The 13707-nt window shown below is 37.1% G+C and overlaps 1 protein-coding gene across 8 annotated transcripts in view; it reads left to right on the top strand.

Annotated features, from left to right (window-relative positions):
* The window catches only part of RGS12 (regulator of G protein signaling 12), an 86639-nt gene that overhangs the window by 41720 nt on the left and 31212 nt on the right, over positions 1-13707 (top strand). For all 8 annotated transcript variants that reach the window (XM_039550546.1, XM_039550550.1, XM_010401996.3 and 5 more), the window contains 3 exons: positions 8215-8384; positions 11450-11542; positions 12655-12798. In XM_039550546.1, coding sequence (XP_039406480.1) covers positions 8215-8384; positions 11450-11542; positions 12655-12798 — 407 coding nt within the window. The remainder of the gene's footprint in view (positions 1-8214; positions 8385-11449; positions 11543-12654; positions 12799-13707) is intronic.

The following is a 13707-nucleotide window of genomic DNA, read 5'->3' as shown; positions in this document are numbered from 1 at the left end:
TAATCAATTTTCCACATTAAGCAACATAATATGTGGTAAATTATGTGATATATTACAAGATGTGAGTCCAAGGTGGTGCAGAGCTCTGCGACTGCTTTGGGAACTGTGCCAGTGAAAATATTGCAGGGTTATGTTCACATACTTTCACTGGTTTATTTGCATAATATTTTTTTATGGTACATTTATATATGCACGTTTTTATTATAACTAGGCTTCTTCATTCATAATAATGAAGAGGCAGAGCTGGTAGACTTCTGTGTAATTGGATGGTAGATAAAATCTCATTCTCTGTTTTATTGTCCTTTACATACCTCTTTTGTTTTTGAAGAGCTGTTCTGGCTTCTAAGTTGTAAGCTGTGTTGGTACATTTGTTGAGGTTGAACTTTGTTAAGTGTGATCCTTTTTGAGAAGGGGGTAAGTAATTTGATATTTGTAAAATCCCAGCATGGAGCTTTTGCACTTCTGGAGTACTTCTAAGTAAACTCCTCTTTATTGCACATAAGCTTGTTTGTTTTGATTTTAACATGCCTTTAATGTTTTAAAGGATGTCCACTCTTTGTTAAACATTAGAAGACAATTTTTCTGAAGCTTTGAAGTTAATTGAAACAGTTTAAAAATGCTTCCTTAATGGAATGAAGGAATTTTTATAGTTCAGGGTATACAGGAGATGGCTTTTCTCCTTGTCTTCTCTGGCAGGACTTGGTTCACTTGAGCCTGCAGAGAAACTCACATATTTTTGCATTTGCTATTCTTTGACAACATTACAAGACAATTTTATTAAATAGAAAGGGCAAAAGGGAACAAGCTGTGTTGCTGTAATCAGTGCAGTGAAATTGGAAAAAATATTTGGAATGCTAAGGATAATTTTTTTAAATTACATGCAAATGTAAATGAAAATTTGCAATACTGTTTACAAAACTTCTTCATGTCCTAATTTCCGATTCCTTGCAAGACTAAAACTGCACTTGAGAAAAACATTACTGTTTTGGTCCTTTTGCTAGAGCCATTTTCCAGTGGCTTTGTCAGGCATTTTCCTTCTCTACTGCTGACACAGTCTAATGCTTTACTGTACTTCTGTCTGGATGAGAAGATAGACTCTGTGTTCTATCTCTCTTGTCTGCAAAGTGACAAAACAACAAAACAGAAAATAATAGTGTTTGTTCCACTTTCTATTTCTAAAATGTAGCCTGTGTTTTTCTGGGAAAAATACTTTTTTTTTTTCCCCCCTGCACGTTACCTGCTTGATGTAAAAATCAAAACAGACCACAGACTTTTTGTTTGTGTATATAGTTGCTGAGGACCAAAAGTTTGATTGATCTTTTTTTGGGTAAAATGCAATGTACTTGTGTCTTGTCTCAGGGTTCTTGTTCTATGTTAATGAAAGTTATTTTGGTGCTTATCCAAACTTTGAAATTCCTGTGATAGTACTCATACAATAATAATTTCAATCTTTTTGTCCTTCCAGCTGAAAATTTATTTTAAAATTCCACTTATTTTCAGTTCTTCCAATATGACTTTTGTATGTTATTCCAAATCTGTAGGTAACCATTTTCACAATTAATTCTATACAGTTTTTTGAACTCATGAAATCTAAGGGCTGTGTAAGGTCGCAGAGGTAAAAGAGCAGCCAAGAAGCTATGTGCAATTTTCTGCTGAGTTGTATTCCGTATTTTTTCAGCTACTTCAGAATTTAATATGAACTCTCTTTTCATTGTTAAATGGTTCTTAAGAAGGGGTATAATTTGTGTGAAAACTGGTAGTTGAACTATATTGGATAATATTGAATCAATGCTTAAATACCCAGGTAGTGGGTTGGAAAAATAGGAGCCAGAGAGACTGTAACCAGAAAAAGTGAAATTAAATAAATTCCTAATTCATTTTGAGCTGCATGGAGTAAAAAGTTCTGATTCATGTGTGAATTACATTTTCTAGCTTTTACTTTCATTGAATATGTCACAGCACTGAAATTTTTTCAGTTTTCCGTAAACTCACTAATACATAAATAGATCCACAGACAGAGACATTTTAGGATATGTCTAGTTTAAAGAAATTTTCACCAGTGTAACTATTAGTACAGCACTGCATACTTCCTGTCCTAGACTAAATCTTTATCATCCAAGAATCACAGAATGATTTGGGTTGGAAGGACCATAAAGGTCAACTTGTTCCAGCTCCCCTGCCATCCAAGCTGGCCTTGACACTTCCAGGGATGGGACATCTACAGTTTCTCTGGGCAACCTGTTCCAGTGGTATCAGCACTGTCAGTGAAAAATTTGTTATATCTAATCTAAATCTACCCTCCTTCATTTTAAAGCCATTACCCTTTGTATACTCTTGTCAGAAGTCCCTCTCCAGCTCTCTCTTAGCCCCCTTTAGGTACTGGAAGGTACTCTGAGGTCTCTCCAGAACCTTCTCTTCTGCTTTGTATTACTAATTAATATTAGTGTTTGTACATATTGACTAGATACTATAAATACTGTTGTTAACCTTTAGTTTGGGAAGAAAATTCATGTGTAAAAAGCAGTTATATGTTTATATACATCCCTTCAGTATGGTGGGAGGCACAACAGTTCTCTGTATGTTTTCTTTCCAAAGTCAATGAAGCTTTATGTCATATGGCTTTTATTATGTTAGAGCCTGGCCCTGGAAACCATCTACCCCTTGTTTTGTTTATTTTATATTTTACATCCTAGCTTGTGCAAGGCCGGGTTATTCCTATCTGCCAAAACTCTGCACTTGGGCATTTCAAGATAGGAAACGTGTAAATTAGCATTGTTTCTAGACGTGCTGACCAGTGGCAGCTCTTAACTGTAATTGATTTGTGTAATGAATTGCAGGCAATCAGAATGCAAACTGTAATAATGTTTAGATGCAAGATTACTGCTGTAGATCAACTGATCTGCAGCACCTATGCTCTAGGAGTACAGGAACCATTTTATGTTACTACAGCGACCTGTAATTAGCAGGTTTCTCTTACTTCCCACCTCAGAAACTGTCCTTTGCTGCTGCCTGTGGGAGCAGTGGGAGTGTGTACACAGCATGCAGGCTGTGCCTGATGATTTGAGCACTGTGCCATCTGAATTGTCACGGGGATGATCAATAGTCTCCAGCTAATGTCTGACTTTGCTATTTATACCTGGATGGCACTTTAGAAAGGGAAAACCTTAAGGTCAAAAGATCTATAACAGAAGTGCCGTCATCATTCATCTCCCAGACAGAGAGGGTGAGGTATCTGAGCTAGTGAGAATGTCCGAGTCAGTTCTTACCTGCTATTCCCTGCAGAGATCAGTTCCACAAAGCTGGAGTCTGTTATTTCCAAATACTTCAGCCTAACAGGTATTATATGCACATCTTTTTGATGCTACTTTGCTGTAGTTTCTGCTGATTTTTGCTTTTAATGTTCATCACTTGGAAAGAATTTTCATAAGGCAAAATGTTTCTAAAGACCTTTTTTGAAAGGAATCTGATGTTTGCAGTAATAAATAATGTAAAACTGTATTTTAAAAAGTAACTGAAGGTAAGGCAAAAAATTCGCAATTAAGTACAAAATAAAACAATGTTTATGCTTTTTACACTATAGATACAGATGGATTATTTCCTTTAACAGGTATGTGACTTATTTGTCAGTTCTGCTGGTGGTGCATGCTCACTGTAGCTGTGTTCCACTGTAGCATAAATAATTCAAGTTCCTTTAGCAGCAGTGGCAAAAGGTCTTTACTTTAAATTATTTATGTAGCACTTTATAATGCTTTGTGTTAAGTATACTATTGCTTCCCCCTGCTTGAAGCCACGAGGGTAAGGAATCAATTTGTTTAGAATGGTGTTAGAGGCTACCAGGAATTGCTGTGGGGAAATGCATTAGCGTCCCTCATCCCAAAATTGCAGAGGAACAATGTGCTGTACAGTCAGACTAATCTACACCCAATGGGTTCTGGAACATTTCAGCTGAACTTGGTATGGATTCAGAAGGATGGCTTTCAGTGAAGGGCTTGAAGTATTTGATTAAGTGGCACCACAGTGGTTCTTATCAGCTTTATCCAGGTAATGTATTTGGTGATTAACTAACTAGAATATCTTAATAATATGATTGTATGTTCCGATGATTACAAGGAATATGCTTAGCTTCTCACAACAATAAAAAGTATTTGGTTTGTAGGCTGAAAAATGTATACAAAATACATACAAATTAGCCTTCATTAATTGTATTCAGGCTTATGGCATTATATTATCTAAACCAAAACTTCTGAAGCCATCTTACCCTGAATACTTTCACAATTTAGTTGATTAAATGCCTGTATTTTCTTGCATAATTCTGTTTTTGTAAAATAAATAAAACCAAGACCCTCTGTGGAATGTGTAAACACAAAAGGTGCAAAATACTGGGTTTTGAGGATTTTTTAGATAGCACTCTGTGTCAGTTCTGTATTTCCAAAAGGCAATAAATGAAACGGAATGAGTTTGCACTCAAAGTAGTTTTTCCTCACTAGGTATCGTTGCTTTCAAGCAGAAGAAAAATAAAGTTAGGTCCCTGGGATTTGGAATGTTTGAGCAAGGAGCCTCCTTTTACAGGTAATGCAAGATGAGTTGGTGGTTCTGACAGGCACGACAAATGAAGGCAGACATTTGGAAAGTTCACAGCACTGCTGTTGTCCATGTTATCCATGCAGAGCTGGGATTTTTCACATTAAATTCCTCTGGCATCCTGAGATTCCCAATTGCTCATTTTGTTTTTTAAAATACTTTATGAGGAGGAGGAGTAGTAGTTCACTTTGCACAACAGCCCTGTGGTGAGAACGTTTGAGGCGGGAGTCAGGACTCTGTGTTTCCTCTGATGATCATCACAGAGGGCTCATTAGATGAAATATGTGACCCAGTTGGAAAGTTTCTCCATTCCTGCTTTCTAAGGTGGGCTGTGTGTACCTAGGAATGCATGACCTGTGAGAGTCGGGAAACCTGATGCTGAAGTCTTACATTGGAAACATTCCTCTGAAAGAGGAGTGGAGCAGGAGTTACAGCTTATACAGTCTTCATTTAAGTGTGATTTGGATAAATTGGGTACTAATGTTAGAGTCACGGAGGTTTTTTCCTTCCATCTGGCTTTTTCTCTGGTTCTAAATGGTATATCTGCACTAGGCTGTAACTGTTTAAATTGCAACTGATGATCTGGGTGGTAAAAGAAACTAGAATAACCAAGCCTTTTCTGGGAAACAACCTTGGTCTGTATTGTTTTCAGGTTGACAGGTGCCACAGCAGAAAGCTCTACAGATTTTAAAAGCAAACTGACTGAATTTTTTCATTAAGGGAAACCAAAGCTGTGTCAGGGTTAAGTATAAATTATAATGGTTCTTTTTGAAAAAAATCTGCATTACCTAAATTAAATCTAGCAGAACAGACAGTTTACTGGGAATGAGTAATCCCTTAATACTGTGTTAACACATTGGAGAACCTGTGCCAGTAGCTCTTTGGTTGTTGGAAATAGAGTCTTATTTTGGTTCATTTGTTTTCATGGGATCTCCAGAGTCAGCAGCGTATCAGACGAGGGAGAACCCAGTAGTTTAGAGGAGTGTAACTCTGAGGAGCTGGAGAGAGCAGGCAGCTGGTAGCAATTAAAGGTAGTTAGCAGTTACCACTGGTGTAAACACTGGAGGCTGTAATTGCAGCTTGGTTTCCCTGCTGCCATAGGGAAATTGAACGCCTGCCACTGGGAGGGAGGTGAGGCTGACTGGCTGATGATTGCTGTGCCTGCCACTTCCCAATTCCTTCTGAGTCCTAAGGCACTGTGAGTCCAGGACTGAGAGTTGTGCTCTTGGTGTGGCTGCTCCCTAATTTCTCTCTGTCAGTCAAGTAGGTTTCAGGGGTTTGGTATGTGGGATGAGTTTGGCTTTCTGACTCTGCCTGAAAGGAACAAGGAAATTTTCATCGTTCATCACTGGAGAACACTGGGGATTGAACCCTCCAGGAGTGAGGCAGTATCTGAAACTGTTCCAGATCTATCAAGAAGTGGGTGTCTGTTTGTATCCTGGACTGTAAAATAGAACATATCCACCTGCAGAGTTAAAGCAAAATACTTCAGATAATAAATTTAGATATCATTCTCTTCAGATTCACATTAGCTTCTTTCACAATAGTTTCACTGTGGTGACAGGTATTCTCTAATGAAGTTAACAGTTGACTTGGTTATGCTCTTAGATATGTTTTAAAGGAAAAAGTGAATATTTCTATGAGAAAATTTGGCATTATTTGCTGAATGTTTGCAATTAGCTTTGATTAATATGGTCATTAGGCAAAGAAAATGATGTATATACCTGTTTTGTTACTAGTTTCCTTAAATATTATCCTTGTTGAAAATACAGTTACATTTTGTTTTTCCCTAATCTTTTTCTGTGTCTTTGTCTTACTTGTTTTATTTTTGTCTTAAAAGATAGCTTTACTTACAGAAACTCAGAGTAGTTAACTATTACATCTTAGTGAATATTTCTGAGCTAAAAATAAATTTTAAAATGAAGTTTCAGAACTTCAAGAAAATTTTTTTTCTTGTCTTTACAACTATCTTCATAACTTTTTCCTATGCTTATAGCAGTTTTTGAATGGTGCCTTTTTCCAAAGCTCTTACTTCCAGGGAGGAACAGCAGTGTTTTGTAATGTGAAGTTTAGAAGTGCAAAGTGCTTTCAAATACTTCTAACATAAAAGGAGACCCTGGGATACCTCATAAAGTAGGGTATTTTTGGTGAAATTACTCATTTCTTCAGTTAGTCCAAGTGATTAACTGAGGAAAATCATAAAAACGTCCCTGTGAAGCATAGTCCATTTCTGACTGGTTGTGAATTCAGTTTTCTCAAACAGATTGCATTCCTAGTGAGCTGCATACTTTTTCATTTGGCATAAAATTGATGAATATACTATCTATTTAATTTGAGGGTATTATTTTCTCACATCTGTTACTTCAAATTTTTCAAATAATTGAATGTCTGTGATTTTTTTCATCCCTTCATCACAGAATCTCACTCAGTTTGGCATCTTTCTATGTGCAGCACGTCCTGCTTGAAGCAGGGAGATCAGACTAGGTAGCTCAGGCTTTAGTTGTGTCTTCACAATGAATTAAACCTTCTATCACCTCTGTGAAGTGTATAGCTGTGAGTTCAGCACTGCCAGTTTTACATTTGTGTACACTGGGAGGTGGAAGGACCATTCTACAAAAGGGTGTGCAAGAAGTAAATGACAAATCTGTGAGTGAATAGAACCCTATTGTAAGCAGTTCCTTCTCTTACTTAGAGCAGCCATTTCTTTCCCCTTTCTACTTCTGTGAACAAATGGTCACTTTGAGATTTTTTGGGTGTGCATATTTCATTTACTAACATGTGACAAAGATGATCTGGGGTTAATACTTGCAATTGTTAGGCTGCTACACAAGGAGTTTTTTGTGTTTCCCTGAATTCTCTGTGGGTTCTTGGTAATTTGTTTTTCAGAATACAAAATCACTTCTGTTTTTTCAAGATCTAAAGAATCTGGTAATTTCTCATCTTGAGGTTTCTAGATGATTCCATTATGTTGGCTGGAATCTGGAAGGGATCCCTATTTTTATCAGAAACCATGATAAATTGAGGATCTATGGTTTGATGCCTCTATTTCCTTTGGATGAGGAAGGCGTCCCTTACTAGCTCATTTTCCTTAATGTTCTTTTCCACAATTGACTCCTTTCCTAAATTTTCAGTATAAACAGGAATCTTGTATTTCCATGTAAAATTTCACAGATTTTCTGTCTCTACCAGTTGAAGTGTGTGTGAAATTTTGCTGTCTCCTATCACCAAGTAGGTTTTTGCCCACATTCTGGTGAACGGTGGGTTCTTGAACATCAACTTACCTTGGGTAATCTTAAGAAGGTGTGCAGTCCGTAGGGTGAGAAATATCAACAGGAAAATGTGTTTTATTTTGTGGAACAATAAAAAAGATTTTGTTTTGGGCCTGCCCCTTTTGCTTCTGTCAGAGGACTGCTTTTAAGACACTCATTTAATTTTCTTTGCAGTAGAACAGAAGAAACTTGAGCGGTGTTTGGGGTGTTTTTTTTCTATGCAGGTGCTCTTAATAAAAATGGAGAGGGATATTTAGATACCTGCACCACTGTGAGCTTGAGCAGGAGGTGTGATAAGTAAACAATGTTGAAGAGTAAAAGTGAATACTACTTTGTTGACAGATTTAATTTCCTTTATTAACAGAGCTGAATAGCGCTGAATTGAAGGACTGCATCAGTGAAAACAGCCTCAGCAGCAATGCCAGCCTTCCCAGTGTGCAGAGCTGCCGGCGACTGCGAGAAAGGAGAGTTGCAAGCTGGGCTGTTTCCTTTGAGCGTCTTCTTCAGGATTCTGTTGGTGTTAAATATTTTTCGGTAAGTTTTGAGGGACAGCAAGAGGCTTTCCAAAATACCCGATACTGCCACAGTAATTTTCCTGTATTTTCTTTTATTTTCTTGATGCTATCCACGCACAGGACAAGAGACAGGAGTTCACTCATGCTCAGTTGTTATATGAGTATGTTTCTGAGTTTACACGGGTTCACAGTTGAGTAAGAGTTCATAGTAATGTACAGATTGCCATGCATTTCTGCACAGCAGAAGTTCAGGTGAAAATGGAAGCTATATTTGGCTTTGTCTTTTTCATTTCAGAAAGCTTCCCCATTTTGTAAAATGCCGTTTTGTAGCCTTTGTACAAGAAGAAGGAAGTACTTTTGGTAGTTTCCTAAGAATGGGTCATTATTTACATCTATCTCCACTGAAACGTTGGAAGCGACCTAGAAGATTTTTTTCAATGATAGAGCGGCTTATTTTCCTGAAAAAGGTTTTTAGAAATACATTTTGGAAGTAGTTATGGTAGCTAAGAGTAGCGTATGGTTAAAGCTGCAACATGAAGGAATGATGTTGAGTATTTGCAAAGCATAAATACTTTGCAATACATAAATACTGTTCTGCACAGCACATTTATGGAGCTGTAAATAGCATCATCTCTATTTTGCATGCAAGGAAACTGAGGGTATATACTTTTGCTTTGCTGCACTGAGAGTATGTTGCTGATTCTGAATGTGTTACACAGGGACAGTTTGTGCTGCCCAAGTAATTTTCACAATGAGAATATAAGGAAACCTGTGGTGTAGGAGAGGTAGATTATTGGAATCTGCAGTAACTCAGACTCTTTTGCTTGATACAAAAGTATTAAGATATCACAATGGTTAATAAACAGACTTTCATGTTAACTGGTAAGGGGAACCCAAAACCCCACATTTACAGCGAACATCTATTTGAGGAAACAGAGAAGAGGAAAACAAAATAATGCATCTTGGATATTATGTTCTCTGGTTTAGCAGAGTAGCCTGAGAGTTATTAGCATTTCTGCTTTAATACTGAGACTTCTTGTCAGGCTGAAAGGAAAAATTCTGATCTGATATTAGAGTCCGTCTGAAAAATGACATAATTTGTGTGCCTGCTACTGAAAACTCAGTTGACTTTTCTAATTACTTGTAAATGTTCAGTACACTTAGAAAATTGCTGCATTAATTTTTCACTGTCATGTTAGTTCAAAACTTACATTAAAAATGTAAAAACTAGTTCATATCATTTTAATAAATTTTCAGATTAAAAGGTGAAAGGTACTTTCATTTCAGCAAAAGCCAACCTCAGATATTCTGAAAGTTTTACTTTTCCCCCCATTTTATTCTAATTAGAACTTCTTTTTATAAACACTGCAAAAGTGCATGTGTTAAAGAAATACCCACTTTAAAAAACAATTAGGGAATGTTAAAGTTTATTGTGTGCACCACCATTTTCTTGAGGCCCAGGAGATTTCCAGAACCACTGCTTAGATTTATTTGCAACCTGGTTGTCATAACACTGTGCAGTTACAGATTGCTGCCAGTATCCAAGAATATTGAGGCACCAGCATTTAAATCATGGTTTCATAGTAAGTGTCTTGGTGCATTTGTGATCCAGCCTCTGCCTTTCCTGAGGACAGCTTTGTCACAGAGCAGGAATTACTCTGTAAGAAGGAGAGATTTTGCATGTTTTCCAAATACTCACACTTTGCATAAGAGCTGCTGCTTAGAGCAGTCAGCCAGGAGGTGAGAGTGCTGTTTGCAGGTTCCCCCACTGAAGGCATTCAGACCAACCTCTCCAGCTTCCCAGCCATGGGTGACTGCTGAGCAGCCTGATGTTCCAGCTGGGGCACCACTTGGCCTTCCTGGTGAAGCTGTGTTGTTGGACAGCCAGCTGTGCCCAAATCCTGTGGCCACAAGGAAGCAAGTGGGAGATGGACTCTAGATTCACAGGGAATGTGCCAGGGGAGAAGTAGGCAGTTTTGTTCCAGTTCCTGTTCACTAATTTGATTCTCTTTTAATATGTAATTACACGTAAAATGCAGAAATGTCCCCTGACTACTCTCTGGATTGTCTTTTATGCGTTTGGTGTCTCAGCTGATGCCTCTGAGGAGCTTTAAATTCAGAGCTTGCTTGGGCATTTAGATTCCCTGTGTGCTGGTTTATCTCAATTGCTTTCTTACAGCTGGACTCCCTAAACTCTATGTAAATCTGAAAAGCACAAATAAGCTAAAGTTTATTTCTGTGGAGGTTCTTCTTACACAGCTTTCTGAGGCTGCCTTGTATTGTAAGGAAGCTTCAGTGATACACCATGTGACAACTGAGTGAAGGTTGTGGTGGATCAAATTATTTTTTTATATCTTTATTTTTCCCCTGATGGTTAAAATGCTTTTAAGATGCAGAGAGAATATTGAATTATACAGATTTGAATATGGGACAGTTTGTGCTTGTAGAGTTTTCCAACTGAATTGGTACCAGTCTTCATTTGGACTTTAGAATCCTGTAATATAAATGTCCTGATTATTGTGTATTGTACTGGGAGATATATTTTTTTCCTCTTAGTGAGTATTTTCCAAAGAGATACCATGCAACCACATCAGCGTACACTGATAAAAGATTTTTCTTTTGTAGTTGCTATGTGATGCAGAGAGATACCGTAATGAATCCAGAACTGATTATGGGCATTGCTTGATAAACATCTGCTCTGTTACATCAGTGGAACTGCAATTAAAGACAGTTTACAGTATCATTTTTAAATGTAGTTTATAAATTATTTAAATTTTTATTAAAAGTTTATTCACTAGTTTATGCACTACTTAGCATGACATTTCAAACTTTGTACTTGCAAATGATTTGATTGTAACTTGATGGATTCTTCTCAGTTATATACATTTAAAAAACATGAGAAAGAGGGGAAGCACTACATATGTATTGGACATACATTGATTTTTACTGCAGAAGAAAACTGGACTGTGAGACTGATTGAAAAGTTACCTTTTTGCAAACTTTCTGAGCATTATAAATATGTTGTTTAAGCTGGCAAGTAACTTTTCTTTGAGACATTTATTTATTTGCTTTTTTTCCCCCTAGGAATTTCTACGGAAAGAATTTAGTGAAGAAAATATTTTATTTTGGCAGGCCTGTGAATATTTTAACCATGTACCTGCACATGATAAAAAAGAGGTAAGTCAATGTTGTATTCCAGTACATTGCATTGCTTCTTCAAAAATTATTACTCCTTCAAGGTTATAGAAGTTAATGGAGCTGTGCTTGGTCTTCATACTGTGACGTCACTAAAATAGGGTTGGATGACCTAAATTTAAGATGCTAGGTGTATTTGAACTGCAGCAGAGTGCAGAGGAAGCTCTGTAAGAATGAGGTAAGGTATCCTGGATGTTGGAAATGGCCAGCAGTGGTAGCCCAGTGCATGGAAGTGCAGAGCAAGTTAATTGAACGTGTCAAGGAGAGGCCTCTTACACTCTTTTAGGTAGACTGCCTCCACCAACCAAGATTGTGTTTCTAAGTAACTTAGATTATCTGCTGCTCTAAGTGTAGTGCTCTCACGTTTGTTCACAAATTATGAGAATCTCCATCTCATTCTTTTGAGGGAATTGGTCAGGCAGTTTGGGTGAATATTGAGCTTTGTACAGGTTGGCAACACTTCTGTCTACACCACAGCCAAATCTAGTCAGGTTTATGTGGTGGAAACAGTTTAATCTTCCAAGTCTCTCTTAACTCCCTTGTCTACTAATGAGGTTTTTTTCTCCTACTTTCTTCTGTCTTCAAACAATGTATTTTCTGAACACCACCCTTAAGGGCTGTGGGCTCAGCTTGGTGGGTTTTTCATTATTTTTGTGATGTGGGTGTTTCAGAGTAAACAAGTTAAAAATGAGTGATTGTGACTGTAAACATTCATATATATATTTACTTTTTTCTCACTTCTAGAAATTGAGTCTTAGAGGATTTATGTAAATAGTAACTTATATAAAAGGTCTAAAATCTAAAAAAATCTACTTTCCTTTTTAAAAAATACTCGCTGTGCTTCACTGCTTGATTATTTTAATTTTTATTTGGAGGACAACATTTACTGCTTAAGAAATAGTTGATGAATATTTCTAATTTTAAAGGAAAAACTCTATTTATGTGCCTAAAACTAACAAAAGCTGACTTATGAAGAATACATATATTAAAGAATTGTGGCTATCTATTTTTGGGTGAAATATATCAGTGTAAGAAATGCTTAGCTAAAAATACAGTTTTAAAATCAACCTACATTTAACATTTCTTTTCTGTAGCTTTCTTACAGAGCTCGGGAGATCTTCAGTAAGTTCTTGTGTAGCAAAGCTACAACCCCAGTTAATATTGACAGCCAGGCACAGTTGGCAGATGATATTCTCAATTCTCCCCATCCAGATATGTTCAAGGAACAACAGCTTCAGGTAATTGTAGTAAACATGAATGCTCTGTGTACGTCTGTTATCGTTTCCTTTATAATCTATATAAATAGTTTCACATGCTGTATACCTTAGATTCTGTTAGAAGAATAGAAAAAAGGCTGCTTGACTGTTTTTCTGTTGTGTGTAGAAAATTGTCATATAACTAAAAAATAATCTGAGAAGTACTGTTACTGAAATGAGGGTTTAGTGCGAGTAAATAAGTCTATGTATTGCAGCACCATTGCATAGAGTGTTGGCATATGGCTGGTTTTCTTTAGTGGAAGTTGAGTGCACAAATAGTGTCTACTTTTGATTTTTAAAATGTCAGTTGTATTAAAGGAGTTCTTCTTTTATGCTTTAATACTACTGTCAGGCAAAGAGATTTTAAAACTGTTGGAGTCTGAAGACCTCTGAAGTGGATGTATTTTAAATAATTACGGACATTCAGAACAGTTATGCAACAACAGCATACACTTTACATTTCCTGTAGAATTTAAGTTTCTAATTTTTTCTCCTAAGTCATCTCTTTGGTAACTCTTCCACCCTAACAGTTTATTAGTAGAAGTAATTTTGAGATCATAATTTTGAAATCAAGGCCATAGCTTTAATGAACCAGGTCACAATCTTAGGACATAATCTCAGACCGCATGCTTTTGGTCAATATGAGCAGCTGGGTATAGTATCGTCCTCCTGCAAAGTGGAGATAGAAAGGTAGGTCTGACTGCTGGTCTGGCAGCTTCCAGCATAATAGCTATTCCTTATGCACCTCCTAAGATGAGCCTTCTGTGGGAATTACCAGTCACCAGCTTCCCAGACATTTTTTCATGCATTTGTCATCCTGGTGTTGTGGAGACTATGCCTGAATTCCTCCGCATCCTCTCCCATTTGTTTGGTGGAGTACAAGGAGTCCTG

The sequence above is a fragment of the Corvus cornix genome, chromosome 4, assembly GCF_000738735.6.
Source record: "Corvus cornix cornix isolate S_Up_H32 chromosome 4, ASM73873v5, whole genome shotgun sequence".
Lineage (NCBI taxonomy): Eukaryota > Metazoa > Chordata > Aves > Passeriformes > Corvidae > Corvus > Corvus cornix.
Note: the sequence above shows the minus strand (reverse complement) of the source record. Positions and strands in the feature narration are given on the sequence as shown.